The 18041-nt window shown below is 38.2% G+C and overlaps 4 protein-coding genes across 6 annotated transcripts; all 4 read right to left on the minus strand.

Moving 5' to 3' along the window:
- Positions 1–80: 80 nt before the first annotated feature.
- On the minus strand, positions 81–1105 carry LOC131210505 (elongation of very long chain fatty acids protein AAEL008004-like). Its single transcript, XM_058203762.1, has 3 exons — positions 975–1105; positions 722–915; positions 81–644 (listed from the first exon to the last, which is right to left on the minus strand). Exons 1-3 carry the CDS (start codon positions 1033–1035, stop codon positions 96–98), a joined length of 804 nt encoding a protein of 267 aa, XP_058059745.1. The 5' UTR covers positions 1036–1105; the 3' UTR covers positions 81–95.
- An 857-nt stretch (positions 1106–1962) lies between these two features.
- Positions 1963–3367, minus strand: LOC131210504 (elongation of very long chain fatty acids protein AAEL008004-like). The gene is made up of 5 exons (XM_058203761.1): positions 3068–3367; positions 2658–2989; positions 2494–2599; positions 2254–2390; positions 1963–2175 (listed from the first exon to the last, which is right to left on the minus strand). Exons 1-5 carry the CDS (start codon positions 3126–3128, stop codon positions 1999–2001), a joined length of 813 nt encoding a protein of 270 aa, XP_058059744.1. The 5' UTR covers positions 3129–3367; the 3' UTR covers positions 1963–1998.
- Positions 3368–4036: 669 nt separating this feature from the next.
- LOC131210506 (uncharacterized) lies at positions 4037–11832 on the minus strand. Of its 3 annotated transcripts, none has more exons than XM_058203765.1 (3): positions 11315–11832; positions 6961–8823; positions 4037–6757 (listed from the first exon to the last, which is right to left on the minus strand). In XM_058203765.1, exons 2-3 carry the CDS (start codon positions 7487–7489, stop codon positions 6588–6590), a joined length of 699 nt encoding a protein of 232 aa, XP_058059748.1. In that variant the 5' UTR covers positions 7490–8823; positions 11315–11832; the 3' UTR covers positions 4037–6587. The 3 variants fall into 3 exon arrangements, with proteins under 3 accessions (XP_058059748.1, XP_058059747.1, XP_058059746.1); XM_058203764.1 differs by having other exon boundaries at positions 4037–6760; XM_058203763.1 differs by having other exon boundaries at positions 4037–6823.
- An 845-nt stretch (positions 11833–12677) lies between these two features.
- LOC131210502 (cationic amino acid transporter 3) lies at positions 12678–16952 on the minus strand. The gene is made up of 9 exons (XM_058203759.1): positions 16738–16952; positions 15723–15922; positions 15402–15596; positions 15118–15344; positions 14877–15031; positions 14398–14789; positions 13752–14330; positions 13535–13696; positions 12678–13471 (listed from the first exon to the last, which is right to left on the minus strand). The coding sequence occupies exons 2-9, from the start codon at positions 15874–15876 to the stop codon at positions 13317–13319; spliced, it is 2019 nt and encodes a 672-aa protein (XP_058059742.1). The 5' UTR covers positions 15877–15922; positions 16738–16952; the 3' UTR covers positions 12678–13316.
- Between the last annotated feature and the right edge of the window lie 1089 nt (positions 16953–18041).

Genomic DNA, 18041 nt, shown 5'->3' on the forward strand with positions numbered 1-18041 from the left:
ACACCGATAAAAAAAGAAGAATCTGTTGGTTTGATTAATATCAATTGTTTTTATTGCAAGTTTTATTGTACTTGGGTTATGTTTTGCTCTGCGGTTCAATTTCGTTTTTGTTTCGAACTGTAGGCTTTTAAGTAAAATTGTAGAAATAGTGCAAGCACAAATATAGCCTGTAAGAACCCATACCATAGCCAAAATAATGGAAACTTGCAACCACCAATCATTAGAGGTCGACCAAAGTGAAAGGCTATATGAAGAAACTGAACCAACTGTAGCCGTGTTAGGTGTTTCTTCCACCATATGCTACTCTCTGATGATCCTAGAGACGTTAGAAAGTAGTAAAAGTACATGATCGCGTGTACCAAAGTGTTCCAGAGTCCCAAGATCAGAACGTGGCCACCTGGAACGAATACCAATCCACAAAATGTGGTAATGACCATCAGAGAGTGGTGGTAGACGTGCAAAAACGAAACATGTGATTGCTTTTTCCTTAGGACAAAGAACACAGTATCGACTAGATCGATAAGCTTTAGGCAGAAGTAGGCATAGCTGAAGAACACTTCATCCATTCCACGCTGTGATCTCGAGTAGTCGACTAGTTGACAATTGAATGAGAAATAGTTATATTGGAAAAACACATTATAGCTCTGAAATAAACAACGGAAAAATTCAAAAGTTTCGCGACTGTAAAGAGTTGATTTGCTTCTGAGTGCACCGCACTTACAATTCTTAGGAACAAAATGCTGTTGGCCATGACTTGAAATAAGTTGTAGATCTTAATTATGCTTCGTAGATTGTACGGTTTACGGTTCGCCATATACCGAGGGCCACATCGGAGTACGAAGTATAGATATGTGATAACTATTCCGAGGATGAGCATCGGAGATCCAGCAAGTGGAAGATGCGCACTTCGTTCATCTGCAAAATTTATGATTAGGATCAAAAAGGACATACATAATCGGCTTCATCTCAATTACCTCTTCGTTCGTTGAACAGATTGCTATAGTGATTAACCAATGTGCTCACTAACGTTGTCATCTCCGGCGATAAAGGTAACTTTGTTCGATCACTTCCGTCTGTGCCGTCTGGTCCCTTTTGAATTTGCCACTGAGCGATGGACGTCTTGTGCATCAATTTTTAAACAATTTATTTCCGTCTCTTTATGCGTTCAATGGCTAACGCAAGTGACAAGTTTGTTCATTTGCTTTGAATTAATTAAAAAGGTAATTGCAAAAGCACTATTCTGATGCAGAACTTCTTGGTCTAGAATAGGTCTGTTGCGCAGCTGTATGCATTGATGATTGTTACAACCCAATAGCACAGTAGTAGTTTTTTCGTCTATTTGTGATGGCCAAGTGCCAAGTTTCATTGGAGACCTAGAATTGCTGCACCAGCGTAAATTATCGATTGATCGTACGCTACCGTTCAGCTCGTATGTGTTGAGAGTTACACACATCATTTGCATGCAGAGTGACATTGAATGTAGTTAATCTATGGCTTTCTTGATAAAAAGTTGAAAAATGTGTAAGTTTGTCCATTGCATGAGAATTTTTATAATGTATTAAAAATAGAATACCGATAGATTTTTCAGTCTGTTATCATTTGAATAATTTTTAAATTAAGTTGCACACAAATACATCCAACTTACCCGACAAACCGGAAGACCACGTGACGTATTCTTGTGTTATAGCTAGATGTTACCAACAATTGAAATTATTGATAGCTAAGCTGTTTTTATGGTGCTCAATTGCTAGCTAAGCTGTTGTTCCGTTTAACAAACTTATTGTTTTTACTAAACTTAAAACACACAAAGAAAATGCTTCATTTGTTGTTCTTTCAATGGGCTTTGCTTATTATACTTTATTTTTATGAGTGCGTTTATAAATTGCAGCAAAGATATCTTACTTACATTAAATTAAAGCAATAAGAATAAACATTCAAAATCTTTCGGTAATAAATTGGATGCTATTAGTTCATATGCTTTTATTGATTATACGTTTTTTATCCTATCGATTTAAATTTGTTATTTTTAATGTATGCCTTAATATAAAAGTCTGCAAAGAGGGTAAACATAAACATGTTTTGCGTGAATCCTATGAACAGCAGCACTTTGGGAAAGTCACAATATCCTCCAATTAGTGGAATGCCGAAATGTAGCATGAGGATAGTAAACTGAAGCTGAAATTAGGAAAAAAAGAGAATAAATGAGTCAGGCGAATATACAATAATCGTTTGCCGTGTACTCGTATAGCTTACCAACTGCACTTGAGTGATGTGCTTTTTCCACCATAATGAGTGTTTCAATTCTGGCTTAAACGAAGTAAGGAAATAGTAGAAGTACATGATAACGTGGACGAAACTGTTTATTAGTCCCAAAAGAGTCGCGTGGCTTCCTGTTATGTATTGACATTAATAAATAGAAGTAAAATGTGTAAAGAACTAAGAGTACCACCGTTCAACGAAGCATAAGAAACCTTACGGGCTGCTTTTGATTACCTGCTAGAAATTTTGTGAAGACATAAGTGGCAACTACCATTCCCGCGTGGTGATACGTATGCAGAAATGTTATTTGATTGTATTTTTTTCGCATCACGAAAAACACCTGTTGGTACATATTGATATGGTACACTTTGTCTTTTTTCTCGGTATTCGAAACTTACTGTGTCTAGGAGGTCGATAATTTTCGATACAAAGTAAAGATACGTTACGAAAATGAGCATTTTTCGGGAGGGATTGCCTTTTTGATTGATAGGTTCACAGCTCCAGCTGTAATCGTCAGCAAAGTAGGAATTTAATCCTCCTACAATGCCGATAAACAAATTTAGAACAATTTGTAACAAATTGTACGCATTCATAATTGTTTTCAGTTGGAATGGCTTCCGATTTTGCATCATCCTGGGTCCCCAATTTTTGACGAATTTGAGATAAATTACGATGATAGCTACAATGGGCCAAGGAGATCCAAGCAGCGGATAATGTTCGACGCGAGGATCTACAGAATATGGTTAAAAAGGGACACACTTCTATTAGTTACTGCTTCAGAGCCTCGATGCTAACTGTGTGATCGAACCTTTGTATTCAGCAAAAAAGTAGTTAAATGTCTGGTAGATATTACGGAGCACTAGAGCCATGGTTGGAGTGAGATTATCGAGTACCGTTGACCGCCAGAAAGCAAAAAGTTTTACTTGATAGCTGTACTCTACTTCAATTTTTTTTACACGCGCAGATAATGATATTTCAATTTTTTATTTACTTCACCAATTTTCACTATCCCTTATTCACTATCCCTTATAGCACACAAGTTTTATTTGGATAAGGCGACCAGTGCCGCCTAGTTAGCTCTGCTACTCCGAAGATAATGTGCGATCCAACAATGTGGTTATTCAATGAATGACTGAACTCTTTGATTCCATTGCCAGCCAACGGTTGAAACTAATATTGTTTCGAAGTAAAGCCGTTTAATTCGAACTACACAGACGCACTCGGCCGTTAGCTGCCACATGACATGCTGAACCTCCACCCCACCAATTGCTTTGTTACACTGTTACCTGAAACCACTATATAAGTAGTATGTGTGTCTAGTACGTACGTATATAAGCATAAATTAAATACCTTCTATTGCAAAAAAGTCACAGGAGTGTGTGTTTTGAAATGTACCGACGAAATAGAATGCATTGTGTCAACGACTGTGATTGCTGAAACGAGCCCGTCTTAGCATGTGAAGAAGACATTTGGCAAGCAATAAAATGCTTGCTTCTTTATACAACCTAATTGTCGAGTGTGAAGAAAGAACAAAGTATAGTGTAAAGTAGGTAAGGAAGTCAATTGATAAGGTCATTGATACTGAGTTATGTAGAGTGATTTTGCGTCAGTGTTTTTCAACCAAGTAACTTAAGAATCGTTGAAGTTTATTTAATGTTTGCATTCTGTGTAGTGTACAAACCAACACACAACTTTTGATTGCGCCAGTAAATATATTATAATCTTTCATTACAAATAATGTTGCTGGCCATTAGAAAGACATATAGAAATAGTTGAAGTTCACGTTTATTCAATACATCGTTGGAAATGAATTAAACAATATCGGTAACAAATCAAGTGCAGACAGTGTTCATTTGAATACTGATTGTTATCATAATAATGTTCGACAAACAAACCTTGAAATGCAGCTCGAGCTGTCGCGGTAAAAACAAAAATGTCTTCATATATTTTCAAATGCACGAAACGATCATCAAAATTGTGGACTGTTTTTTTCCGAAACACTTTTAAACACATTTTTAATGTAAAAAATCGAATACCTGCCAACTTTGAAAACCACACACATTCGGCCTTTTATTTTTGTTTGTTCCGTTATATGAGCTAACATGCTTGCCTATGCATGTATGTTACATTCTCTTTTTTTCTTTTAAACTCTTTCATTCAGCTAGACAGTTCGCTAAATGCACGTCGTGATCTTCATCAGTCTACCATGGCTGTATAGCAACGTTTTTATCCAATTGTTTGCTACGTGACCTATGTTTTTATGTTAATGTGCTCTACTGTTGCATATACCTAAACCACGTCTTCTTGCTCATTCTCGACGATAAGCATAGGCGGCCTCATTCCGCCATAGTGCTTGTAGTTTTTGTGTCTTAATTTATTTGCCCTTGCGTGAACCCGTTGAGGTGCCTGTGTTCTTCTTCACTGCGTTTAAAACTAATTTAACTATGCACCACATATCATTCACTATTAATTTACTTTATTTTAAATGTTCGTTGAGTTCTCCTATGATCAGCAGACACCTTTTTTGTATAAAAATCGACAACAATGAGACAGGCGTAGCGACCAAGAGAGCTCGTTCTTTCGGATTAATGTAAGTAATAAATTACAACATGCGCTGTAGATAGTAAGGTAGCCGTGAGTTAAAGTCGCGCGCAACCTTACATCTTTCTTGTCGCAAAATGTTCATCCCTTATATGCAATTCTTGTTTACACTGCTATGCAATATTATAACTACGATAACTATTATAACACACAAGCTGAACCCATTTGTAGGAGGTATAGGCAATTCGTCTTCATATTTGGTAAAAGGTTTTTCTTGAAAATACATTTTTGGTAGAAGGTCTGCATCGTAACTGTTCGTTTTATATTTTTTCTTTTTTGTTGGTCATCTGTCACTTGCGATGTTTGATAATTCAATGTTGCTTTTGGCATAAAAATCTTACGTTGGATTTGTTCAGCTGGAATGAATTTCCATACTTATAATAATAACTAATTCCATTCTCCGTCGCTTCTAATCTTTCGTTCCAAGCTGGTCTGTTAACTTCTCGCACAACTTCTTCTTGATTGTATTCAATTGGCAGTTAATATTGAATCGGTAATGTTCTTGTTTCATTCGTTCTTTTCTATGCATTTTTTTTCTTATTTCCGATCATTGCCTTTTCATGTTTCTTTCGCGTGTGACAAGTTTATTTGCAATGCAAACTAAAGGGAAAAATTCTAAATAGGCAAAGGAAAAGCATTTGCGTTGGTAATAGGGGTTGCATGGTTTACACAGATTTTTACTAAGATCATGCGACGTAATCAACTAAGTAATCGTAAATTGTCTGTAAGAGTTAAAAAGAACAAAACATGTAGTAACTTTGCTCAATGACTCATCTCTCATTGTACACGCTTTCTATCGTATGTTCTGTTCTAAAGCATTATGGATTCATAACCAATAGTTTTGAACTGGTTTCAAACGACAGGGCAAATAGTGTGTTTGGTCGCTCTTTTAAAGTTATAAAGTCAAAAGTGTTGATGGTTGTAGTCGAAGAAATGAATAAACGATGCCTAAGCATGATACTTTTCAATTATTATCACTCATTTTAGAATTGGTCTGTTAGTCCTATGCATTTGAAGCATGTGAGGAACTGAACTTTCGTTTTCTAAAACCTACTTCAACGTCCTTTGGAATAGCAATGTTAGTATAAGTAATTATTTTAAGTCCATTCAATTGGCTGTTATTCTACCACGTGGAATGCAGGAATGCATAATGGAAATAAGCTCTTGTCCTTGATCAACCATCTCAAAAGCAATGAGGAATCAAGCGAGTTTTGAACTCTGAAGCTAGATTCGTGAGCATCGGAGTTTTACTTGATTTATTTAAGTATGGAATGTGGTTTGTCGACATAACGGTTTATCACAAACACGCCGTGTAATATAATATTCGTTTTATTCGTTTACCTGTCGTAATAACCTGTTCGTAAAACCTGTCGTTTTATTAACAAAAATACGTAAGAGAATTATATAAATAAAATCTTTGATGACAGGGAGCAAAACATATTCCATGTTTTGCAATTGTTCGTGGTAAGCGTTTGGTGCATGGCGGAATCCTAACATGTGGGCACACAACTTCGGTTTGTTTAAATTCGCATTTATGCTTTTAGAAAGCACAAAATTAAACACTTACTTCTTTCGGTGGGATTAATATGTGAGCATTTTAGCTGCCAAAGAATAACGCAGTAAACAGTATATAACAGTATTAACGGAAACTGCGAAGAAATTGATTGATCGATAATTATATAGTTTAAGTTTGACAATGGAATGCATTAGATAAAGTGTTTTGTTCATTATCGTGTGTCGTCTTCTCCTTCAGATGAGCTGCGAATCGTGTTGTAGGACGAGTTTCTGCTTTTCAACATTCGTAGGAAACTGCCCACAGCAAAGATAGTCCGCCGGTGACGATGGAAGATCCCTTGATACAGCGCGTCCCGTAGAGCTTTACGATCGTCCACTACTTCTACTTGCGTAGTGATCATGGTTTGATTTGACAGTATCGTTAACATCCCAAAAACACGCCCAGCGCCTGCGGGCATGTGGTAGAATGAAAAAAAAAAAAAACATTCACAATCAGTTCATTTGACTTATATCTCTTCCTTTTTGTTGTTATCACTCCCGAAGTGCCCCCGAGGCAATTATTGCAAAATTTTGAAGATGGAATACCTGATGTAGATGCGGGAGATTTTGGAGACCCAATGTCATCGCTAAAAGTACGTTCTTTCAATTTACGATGTTTCATGATGATGGCGGTTGTAGTTGTTGTCACCACGGAAGTGGAAGTTGTTGATTGAGTAGTGCTGGCTGCACTTGCACTAGAGGATGCTGTGCTCATCGATCGAACTGGATTGCTGGAAGTATCTACCAGATCTAACTTCATTGTTCTCTTGGCAAGATCTGTTTCAGTAGCATTGGTGGAATTGGTTGCGCTGATGATGCTGTTGCTGCAGCTTGCACTAACTGCCGGGGTTGCTACCAGCGTTGTGCTGAGTTTACTGTGGCTCAGATGCTGCTGTTGGTCACTTCCAGTTAACGCCGACAAATCGGTCAATTCTTCTTCGTCCTTCGTAGCAGAGTTAGTTGATTTCGGTGAAAGATCGAGGTCTATCGATTTCTGGCTGACTGCACTTTGTGATAGTATTACACGGTTATCACAGCTTGGTCTGTTTGATTCTACATCCATAATTGAAACCATGCTTTTTTAAATGCTATCATTAAAACTGAGTTCAGTTGTACCGTCCCTTTCTAGTTTCACTGTGCTCTTTTTTCAGAAAAGGAAGAAGTTCGTTACTTTCTTATGAACTTTTGAACTGCATCAAAGTTTTTGCGATGCCAACAATCCGTTAACTTGCGTGTCACTTCACTTCGTTTTATGGTGGACGTGCTTCACTACAATATCCGAAGGGGATTTGCAATACGCCGGTTTGCTGCTTTGAATCAGTAAATTCTGGTATTTTCAGAAAGCAATTCTTAGTGTTGCTGTTTGCCATTTGGCCACTGTATATTGTATTGCTAGTGTCATCATCAGTATCACATACAGCGTTTTGTGTATGATTGTTGTTGTTGCACTCACTTTTGCCAACATCACTTGGCTTCCCACCACCACCTTTCGTAGAATAATCGGTGAGAATTATTTTTGGAACATCCGAATGCGGTAAACCGTTCTTCCCCACAGATTCCAGGTTTAGTTGGTATAAGCTGTCGAGAAGGTTGTTTAATTGTTGTTGCTTTTCTTCACTGAGGGGGCCATGAGAAAAGTTGCTCATGCTAATATGCTTGATCTGGTCGAAGCTGTGTACCTCCTCTAAATAGATTGTGCAGTCGCAACGTAAAGTTTCACCGCAATGCTCCCGGTTTAGAAGTCGGGTATCGATATGACCATTGGCAGAGAATAATCTTGACGTCCGAAATTTGTGGTGAATGGTCTCTGCTTGGAGCTGGCAGCTTTGAAGGTATTCGAGATGCCACTGGATGCTATGTTTATGATACGAACGCAGTATTTTTTCTACTTCCGATTGTAACAACGTTGACGTTTTGTTGTTTGGCATGCACTGACCACTCAAATGCCGTTCGCTGCTGAGATCCTGAAAAGACTGACCTGACTTTCTGCGATGTAATTTTGCCGTAAAAGCAGCGCTGCTGAACGCACGTGCGCTCGCCGTTGGTGAGTTCAAAGTTTCCAAAGTAATTTCTAGCACGTTGCTGCGTGCAGTAGAACGACTATGTTGCTTTCGGTTTGGCTCGTTTCGAAGTACAGCAAATGAAGTGCTTTGTGGTTGAACATGTTGTAGATCGTAGAAAGAAGGGTTTGATACACATTGAAATGGTGTTGCAGTGGAACGGCTGCTTCTTAAGAACCTTCCCGTTACAGCTAGTACTTGTTTCAAATCGTGCAACGTGTTCGCATTGTACAGAAATTGAAACCGCTCAGGAATTAGTTCAGTTGTATGGCTTCCGTGACGTTGTAGTCGCGTGCATGGCAATTTGCCATTTGAACAACCAAGTCTCCTACGTTGGCCACCGCTGGTGCTGCAAATAAGGGAAAAACGGAACACACATAATTTGCACAGCTAATAACATTGATAATAGATATAATTTACGCCTAAACATAAATAGCATCTCAAACATATTTATTGGACTAGTTGGATGGAGAATAAACAATATCATCAGAATGGGAGTGAATTGTTCTTATGAAAAAAAATTTTACCTCGGCAATGTAAGCAATGGAATTTTAAATTGTATCCGGGATGGTTTGTGGAATTTCTCGTGTTGCACTTTTAATCTAACAGTTTGATTTTTTATAGGAATTCTATTAGTGTAGCCACCCTGTTCACTACAAAGTGCAGATGAATCGAGCTTGAACGAAACCGGTTTGAACATCCGTCGCAACACTGTATTGGTTTCGTTTAAAGGATTGTTCACTCGATTAATAGGCTGGATACTTTGTGGCTCTCCAGTCACGTGTCTTACTCTACTGAGGTTGTTTCGTGAATGGCAGATCAATTTATGCCCGTACAATTGAAGAGGAGAATGTTGCAATTTTAATTCCATTGTAATACACTTTCCAGTAGCCGACCTTACTCTTTTCAGTTGAAAACCTAAATGACGACTGCGGGATTGCTAGTTCGCCGAGCCACATCCTTTCCAACTAGCAGTAACAAATATATTGATGAATTGTGAATCAGGCGATCATGTTCAGAAACGAAATTTATAGCTAATCATATTTGCATATTTGGGGGTTGTGCGTGTTTCATTTTAATATATATCCCTGCTTTGTTATGTGCCTATTAATAGCCGACATCGCCTTTTGATAGACATAAGAAGTAATGAGCCTTGTTTGGGAATACTCTCGACTACGAACGATACCGAACGAGTCAGGACTTTCTTTTGATACCATCGAATTGTTTGATTTGTCGCTGCCACTACCACAGGCTCTGAGGCTTCGTTTGAAAAGCATGAAGTATCGACTGACGACAGTTTTAATCCGCTATAGACGATACAATCTTATTACCATATCTCATTGTCTTGTTGCAAACGAGGTTATGGGATTTTATAGATTAGAGAATGAAGTTGCATAAATTACTGTATTGGCAACTCTAAAATTAGACAAGAATTTTGTATACTGCTCATTCTGATCAGTTCTTTAATATTTACCGAACTGTGAATAATGAAATCTATCCCACCATAATCAAATTCGGTTTCATACAACTTTGTTACTTAAAGTTTTCGTTATTGCAATTATAGTTGCCGTGGAAAAGTACATGCTAGGGTGTTTTGTGATGATTTGTACTTATTAAGTTTAGTAAAAAATATTGAAGAAACACGTTGTTGAAAGATTATTTAGTTTCTTTTGACACACATTAACACATGTTAATATTCTGTAAAAAGTTAGTAAACGTTGTAAAAAGTTAGTAAAATATTTGCTTCACAAACTAATTCCTTATGTATTTTACTTTTGTCTATCAAAAACTGGTAGAAAACTTAGAATATGTTTACAATGTTTTATAAATTTATGGAAAAAGTACTTTTTATAATAAGAACAAACGCAGTCTCGTACTTAAATATGTGTATATTGCATATTATAGTATTGTACTGAACAATAATTGCTGGGAAGTTTCAGAACTGTAGCGTGATAAGAGGTCGGCTAATAATAATCAATTGCATTCTCTGTATATAGACAATCTGCTACGGCAAGCAATATCCTCCATTATGAGAAATCGAATTGTGCCAAATTGAATGCATGATTTTGGTTGAACTCGGTTTTGCGCAGCATTTTTATTAACCGCGAAGAAACGACATGGCACCTTACACCACTTCAGCTATTTACAAAAGGACAAAAAAAGGTATGTTGGTTTATCGGAAGCGTTCAGGTTTCCTGGACGCACAATGTATGAATAAACGGGATCGATTATCTGAATATATTTAAAGTTACAACTGTAACGAGTTTTAGGAGTTCTATTGCGATAAAGTCGTTTTACATCTAAAGTAACAAACAACAACAATGCACAGGTGCCAAGGGGAGTGATGGAATATGAAATAATACATTCAAACAAACTTCCAGCTGTATTGCTACCGGATTGTAAGTTCTAATTGGGTCAAACAATCTGACATGCTTATCGCTAGATATTGTCATTGGTAATCCTGAAGCACGAATAGACTAGGCATGACTTCTTGAAGTTTACGATAAAGTTGTACATACTTTAAAGAGTTCAATAGTTCAATGTTGATTGGGAACAATTATTTGATTATTCAAAATATAGATGCTAATTTCCTGGAACCTGCTGTTTTTTAAATTTTATTGTTCAGATTTTTGAAAACGAAATTAATGCCCCTTTAATGCATTAATCATATTGTGATAGTTTCGGTATAGTATAATTGGCGAAATGTATCAAATCGATTCATTGACAAATGGTCAATCTAACAATAAAGGGAAGTTTGCTATAATGCCAGCTTTGCTGTAATATTTAACCCAGAAAATGTATACTTGGCGAAAAGGCACAGAAATTGAACTCATACTCACATTTATGTGCCCTTTGGCTTTGAGATAACCAGCTTTTGGCTTCGTGCACTGAAACAATACAATTTCGTGTTCGTCTCACCGTGCCCTGTGCAAAGACTGTTGCAAGTACACTTCGTAGATAGTACACAATGACCAATTTACACAAGATTAGCAATTTTGTGTCAAATTGAATGTGCTTGCTTATGTGGTTTTGTATGTGATACAGTTTGCTATCCTTTTGTTGAACCAAGCAATAGAAATCACAGAAAGCACTATACCTTCTCTGGTCACTACAAAACCAGAGCACATTTCTATGCTTTTCTCTTCTAACGATAACTGCACTATTCTTGCTGCCCCTGGGATTTGTCAACCCGTGTCATTCAGCGCGAAACCCTGTCATCATACTGTTAGGTAACCGCGGATAATTGTTCACAATCTCGAAGCTTGCCACAATACTTGTTTCAAGCACTCACACACTCTGTGCATTGTAATATAAAACCAGGTGAGCCAAGACGGGCTCACAGGTTGCTGCTCTTCGGATGTGCTATGAAAGTCAACTGATTTGGCCATTGATCGAAGATTTTCCTCTGATTCTGGCGATGGTACAAACACATATGAATATGGAAATTGCGTTTTCGCTTGCCAGGCCTAGCTCATAGCACAGTATCGCTGTATTCGTGGGGTAAGACAAAACTGAAATATACAACATTGACAAATGGAATCTGCCAACGCGGAAAATGTTCAACATTATATTGTTAATTAACAGTTCAATTTGCCAACACATCAAAATATCGCATTTGATTTGTGTATTATTTGTATTCAGTTATTGGCACCGCAAATGTTCACATTGTTACACCTGAGCGTTTTTGTGCGTTTAGGGAAACGATTCCGAAATTTTGGGTTTTAACACGTTAACTTTACATTGAATAAACATCGCTTTAAGTTACCACTACCTCCATTCCTTCACTTTCATTTACCCAAAAACAGTTCTACATGAAATGCATATTCGCCACTTTTATCTACAGATTTTCACCACACAGTGGCCGATTTTTTTGCTTTGAGCATGCGCGTTGGCTCTACTACGAAGTTCTTATCCGTGCCGGCAACATTCACACCAATTCAACGTATATCCTTTCTTGATATGCGATAGCTTGTGATGTGCAGGTTTTCTTACCTGTTGAAGGGCAAGGAACCTCAGGTTTGTGAATTTGGAGGCGGCATTCTATTTCTCATCTGGATTTGTTGATAGGCAAAGTTTGGGAGCAAAAAAATGTGTCAGGAAAAATGGAAAGGGTCTGATTTCATTCTCTAAACCCAAGAGTTTTTCAATTGAGCTGCAGTAAATACAACGAGATGTTATTACTATGAGTTGTTAACGAATGAGCCAATTTTTATTATACAAGATAACACAGGACAATTTAAAGACTAACACAACAGCATCATTACATGTTTTATGATGAGAACTCCATTATGAATTACACAAACACTGATAAAAAGTATTGCTGCAGTATTACAGAATTAGAATTGCTTTGCCTTGTAGATCACAAATATTTCTTCAGTTTCTAGTTCGTCCAATTTTTGTCTTAATAGGTCATATGTATTCTTTGTCTTTGATATAAATACTTTAGAAGTAGTTGAGAAGCTGAAAATAGTTGCTATGCTTGGTAAATATTCAAGGCCGCGTATTATAGGCTCTAATTTTTTTGATCTACCTCCCACATTACCTTATGCAGTATTGTTATATTATCGTATGCACTTTGGTTTGCTTAATCACATTTAATGAATTCGTTTTCGAGCAATGTTAAAATGGATGGAAATAGTTGGTTTTAGCCCTCTGCTTATTTCTCACGCGTCTTTTTATCAATAATATTCGTGATCGGTCTCTCACCCAATATGCAATCAAAGGGGAGTGAAAAAAATCTCTCACTTCGAAACAGTACTACTCATTGTTGCATATTCAGTCCGTGAATTCTTCTATAGTGTCCTCATCTTCGAAAATCTCGCTATCCGTAGAATCCAATTGTCAACTTTTGCAAGCCACACGCGTGTGCAAAAGGGATCCTTGAGATGAGCGGGAAGTAACAAGCGCGGTTGCCGCTAACGAAGATATACCGCTGCTGTTAGGCCGTTCTAGGCAAAGACAACACCATGTATCACAGCGAATAAATAAAAAGAGCCCTGCAAAACAGACAACAATGTTAGGTTCGGTTACGTTCCTTGCTATGTTGCACTTGTATCTACCGGCAAGAAACCACAGCAACAATGCTGGCCACGATAAAGCAAAAACTGCCGCAAACAGTATGAACGAGGAAAGTAAAGTAACTATACAAACGCTTGGACGTGCGGTATTGGTTTGATCATGTCGTGGAAATAGCCATAGGATCACCGCTGGAGTTAGAACAACTACGAAACGAAACGTTTATCATATTTGTAAAATTTTCAACACATTGGTACTAACCAGTTACTCCAACTATGATGACGATGTTTTCCAACAGCATCAAACCGGCAGCCGTTATAACGCTTCCCAATACTATAAGAACGATAAAGATGATTGCCAGATACCAGCTGTTAGCTGTTGGCAGACGTAGTGACTCTCTATCCATTAGACCAACCGTGGAGATCTTAATTTTTTGCCGATATTCGTCTACGATGGCATCAATGTCAGTCGCAGAACTATCCTCGCTGTCCATGTTCTCCGGTTTCGCCAAAGCGATGCATTCGATATCGGATACTTGATCAGATAACACGGAAGATTCTACAATGCTGGGCATACTACTGCTGTTGGGAGCTTTTGGCGATGAAGGCTCCCCCAGCAGTAACCATTCGCGTTCGTTTTCCTCCCTATTTCCGGTTTGAGAAATCGGAGCTCCTCTCATTCCAGGAAGCAGGTGATTCGCAAAAACATTGGTAGTAGCTGCGCACAAGTTTGTCGGTTTTCGAAAGCACCAAATATGTTTTTTGCCAGTTCTTCCACTGCTTTCGTTAGCATACGGTGGACCAGTGCTGAGGCGACTGTAGGCAAGACATGAAGATTCACCTAAAGAAAGCTTTTAAGTAGTTTTTGCATGATTTTTGCAAAGTTGATTAGGACATCAAATACCCACTTTGTTGTTGCTCTAGATAATGTGGTCGAAACGGAGAGTAAAGAAAAAGAAATGAACGCAGTAACGTTGCACATATATGGCTGGCTGCCAGAATATAAGTAAGGTTCTCTAATGGACAAGCGAAAGCTAGCATTGCACATAAGCTGCCACCGGTAAAGATGGTAAGCGTAGGGCTACCACTTTCCCTACTCTCGTAGCCAATCTGCTTCGACAGAATCTTCCAGTCTGAAGTGGTGAGTTGTACAATGTGCGCGAACATCTCGGGAAACAGCTCCAACAAGGCGCCAGAACAGGTTAATACCAGCAAGCACGCCACAGCAGGAATAAGCTTTTGGAAGTCCTTCAACTCCAGGATAAAGAGCAGTGGCACAGCTTCGTATGCGTGGTTGGTACTGTTTGAAAGGTAAGAATAATAAGCAAGTCTTAGCGTACTAACTAAATTTTACTGTTGACTATTACAGATTTAATGCAGCGCTCACCTGAACTTTAGCAACATAGTACAGCACGCGCCAATGAGTTCGATTGATAATAAAATTATGAACACCACAAGCATTCCCAAGAGCCGTTTTATGTAATTACCGGTCAATAAATCGTTAGAATATGTGAATGTCGATAAAGCCGTTCCAGAAAGAAGCTGTTCGGTGGCACAAAACATTATAAAAATTTAAGGCATGAGTTTGAAATATTACACTTTCTTTGTTATGTTTAGATCGGGCTTACCCCTGCTATACCCTTCGGCAAAATCGGCTCAGTATGGAACAGGCTTACAGTTCCAGTAAATACCGTGATGATGCCGACCAACAAAATAACCGATATCACGCCGCCCACCATTAGAAATCCGAATATGCGGGTGTTTTCTAATCCGAGCATAAACATTCCAGTCACTATGAAGATAACTACCACTCCGATAACGTCCGGCCATGGTTCATTGGCGGCAGAGTTGCGTCCTGTAAAGCCGGCAAAACAGTTTTAGAAAAAGAAAGAGAGCCACCAAATAAACGTACCCAAGATGTACATTCTGGCCAAACCGCCAGTCATAGCATCAAGTGAAGAACTGAGCGTCCGCACCAGAATGGCACAAGCCGAAAACAGCGCTAATATGTCCATCCATTTGGCGAGAAATAAGCAGAAAAAGTCTAGACGATGCGTTGTGCGAAGGTAGGAAATCTGCAATGATTTGATGCCCGATTTGCAGGACCCTGTGAAAGGGAACAGAGTTTGAGAAAACGGAGATTTACACGTGTTACCAATGGAAATGATGATGAAATGGCGAAACCTCCAAATGTTTTCTCCGAAAAACTAGTCCGCTTCCAAAAGACACTTACCTGCTAGCAATGCGTACAAAGCAGCGAGAGCAAAACATAGCATAGTAGCAGATCCACCCGTTTCATTATACGCTAAGAGCTGCACTAAAATTAGAGATCCCAACGTCCATCGGCTACCAGTTCCGCTTACCACACTTTCGCATATATTCGCCATATGAATCAATTTCAATCATCCAAAATTAGACAGTAGTGGTGCAATGCTGAAATGTTATTAAATTGTAATGTGTAATAGCTTATTGAGCTCATTTCTTTGCTTCTTTTGAGAGGTCTAAGGTGAAACGAAACATGAGAGATTCAAGAAAAAACACAACACGTTGAGGTATGCATGAATATCTACAGTTTGCCTGGAAAAAGCCGTCATTGGAAATTATCTCACGAATCGGTGTATGACTTTTCGTTGGGTCTTTGTTGAAACTAGGATCTAATAGATCCTAGATAGATAATATTGGTGTTGTTGTTAGCTTGGTGGCAGGATTCACGTAACGGATTTGTTAAACAACAACCTCCCAATAATACAACGATACTTTTTGTACATATTAGCAGGGATACGTAACATAATTATGAGCATAACAACAAGAATGTTCCTCGCACGCGTGCCATTATCCAAAAACCGTAGACGAAATCGATCGATAAGGATTAAGATACCGCTTGGCATTCATCGGCAACCAGTGTTGCCTTTTCCATGTGGATTTCCATCGAATGGGAACACCAACCTTCCCGGTGAAGTTATGAGGATAAATAGTTTGGCACGCACTATGCAAGAAGATGTGTTTTCCTTCGTTGACCTACGACCTTTTTCTATTTCGTTTTGAAGTGCTGCCCTTTCATGCATCATAATAAAAGTGCCCAACTATTATTTTCTTCATTCTACAGAATTGGTTTAAGCTATTATATTGTTTGAAATATATTGTAAAGACTGTTAATTTTCATAATTTAAACAAAAAAGGAATTACACTACAATAGCTTTACGACTCCCTATGTTGGCACACTGGGGGGCAATCGCCACTCTACTTACCAAGGTTATGAATTGTGAGGAAAATGTGTCATTGAAATAAATAAGTTCGTACACTAAACAGGAACAATATTGTGGCAACAACACGAATATATGAACATTCGATTGTATAATCGTAATTTTAACCCGGCGAAGCGACAGATGACGATAAAATTGCTAATCTGGAAATCTAGGTTTTTAGCTATAACCAATCTAGGGTTTTAAAAACCCCACGCGAATCGGACTTCGACCTACAAGTGCTCCTCAGCTCGACTCCAGCTTGTCAGAAGAATTCCGTGTTCTTCGAGTTTGTTTGTTGTTTGCTGAGAAAAAAAAAAACGAAAACCTCAATGCGACTGCGTACGGTTTGCACATAAATCGATCGATAATACCTACAGCTGGTTAAGGGATAGTCCTCCCTAGCACTGACACTTCCAGCACTCTCTACCAGACTCAGGGTTTATGTACGCTGACCAACTTGTCTCGTATTGCGGCATGCAGTGAACAAACAAAACAATGTTAATGATGATTGAAAAGTACATTTATCAAAAGTAAAATAAATTTGAAGTTTATAATTAAATTAAAATTTAAAGGCGGCGGTACATTATGATTTACGTGTTCTACGTTAATGAAGAGGTCACCGTTTTCTTCCAATAGGCCCCGTGGTAGGAACCGTTTCAGATGGCGGGATTGCGTCGATAGAAATGCAAAAACGGCCGGGATTATGCTGTTGTGGACGACCGCGAACAGTGGAAGAAGTTTTTGATGCCGCTCGGCGGTTGTAGCCAGATGAGTTGATTATCGGTGCAATTCTGAGCTTTGAAGATGTTGCGATAGGTGATATAAGAGATGCGAGAATTGATTTGATTAAATATTGAGACCTAAATATTCAGCAAAATCAGCTGTGCGCTGACTGTTGCTGCGGCGTTATTCGATGAAGCAAACAGCGATAATTCCTTTATTGAATGTTTTAATAAATGAATTATTGCTGAGTTTTATTAAGTGCATATTTTAGCTTTTCCTTGATTAATTGCTGAGGAAAATTAACAATTCTTCTTCGTAACGAATCGGGGGTATGAATGTGTTTGCATATTTTCTCATGCCAGAAAATATTGCTTTTCTCATGCAAGAAAATGTAGCTATTTCTCATGCAAGAAAATATGGCTTTAATGTGCTTAATCTAAACGGTTTGGCGGATGTCCCGGCTAACGGTTCCGGTTCGAAATTGAAAGCTTTCATGAAAATGGTTTTTATACTTGCTAAAGCTTTCAAATTTTGCCAAGACCAAGATTTAAAAAAATTTAATCTGAGAAAGTCCGCAATTTTAG

The sequence above is a fragment of the Anopheles bellator genome, chromosome 2 (assembly GCF_943735745.2).
Source record: "Anopheles bellator chromosome 2, idAnoBellAS_SP24_06.2, whole genome shotgun sequence".
NCBI classification, from domain to species: domain Eukaryota; kingdom Metazoa; phylum Arthropoda; class Insecta; order Diptera; family Culicidae; genus Anopheles; species Anopheles bellator.

Excerpts from the sequence above, each read along its gene's own strand:
- LOC131210506 (XM_058203763.1), bottom strand. The coding sequence starts at position 7,489 with ATGGTTTCAATTATGGATGTAGAATCAAACAGACCAAGCTGTGATAAC. Across the intron at positions 6,824-6,960 it reads ATCTCCCGCATCTACATCAG|GCGCTGGGCGTGTTTTTGGG; the intron begins GTATTCCATCTT and ends ACATGCCCGCAG.
- LOC131210502 (XM_058203759.1), bottom strand. The coding sequence starts at position 15,876 with ATGGCGAATATATGCGAAAGTGTGGTAAGCGGAACTGGTAGCCGATGG. Across the intron at positions 15,345-15,401 it reads GGCCAGAATGTACATCTTGG|GACGCAACTCTGCCGCCAAT; the intron begins GTACGTTTATTT and ends CCGGCTTTACAG. Across the intron at positions 13,472-13,534 it reads GTTGCTGTGGTTTCTTGCCG|GGCTCTTTTTATTTATTCGC; the intron begins GTAGATACAAGT and ends TCTGTTTTGCAG.
- LOC131210504 (XM_058203761.1), bottom strand. The coding sequence starts at position 3,128 with ATGGCTCTAGTGCTCCGTAATATCTACCAGACATTTAACTACTTTTTT. Across the intron at positions 2,600-2,657 it reads TTATCGACCTCCTAGACACA|GTGTTTTTCGTGATGCGAAA; the intron begins GTAAGTTTCGAA and ends ATGTACCAACAG. Across the intron at positions 2,176-2,253 it reads ACATCACTCAAGTGCAGTTG|CTTCAGTTTACTATCCTCAT; the intron begins GTAAGCTATACG and ends TCCTAATTTCAG.
- LOC131210505 (XM_058203762.1), bottom strand. The coding sequence starts at position 1,035 with ATGACAACGTTAGTGAGCACATTGGTTAATCACTATAGCAATCTGTTC. Across the intron at positions 916-974 it reads TCTGTTCAACGAACGAAGAG|ATGAACGAAGTGCGCATCTT; the intron begins GTAATTGAGATG and ends TAAATTTTGCAG. Across the intron at positions 645-721 it reads GCATTTTGTTCCTAAGAATT|AGCTATAATGTGTTTTTCCA; the intron begins GTAAGTGCGGTG and ends TGTTTATTTCAG.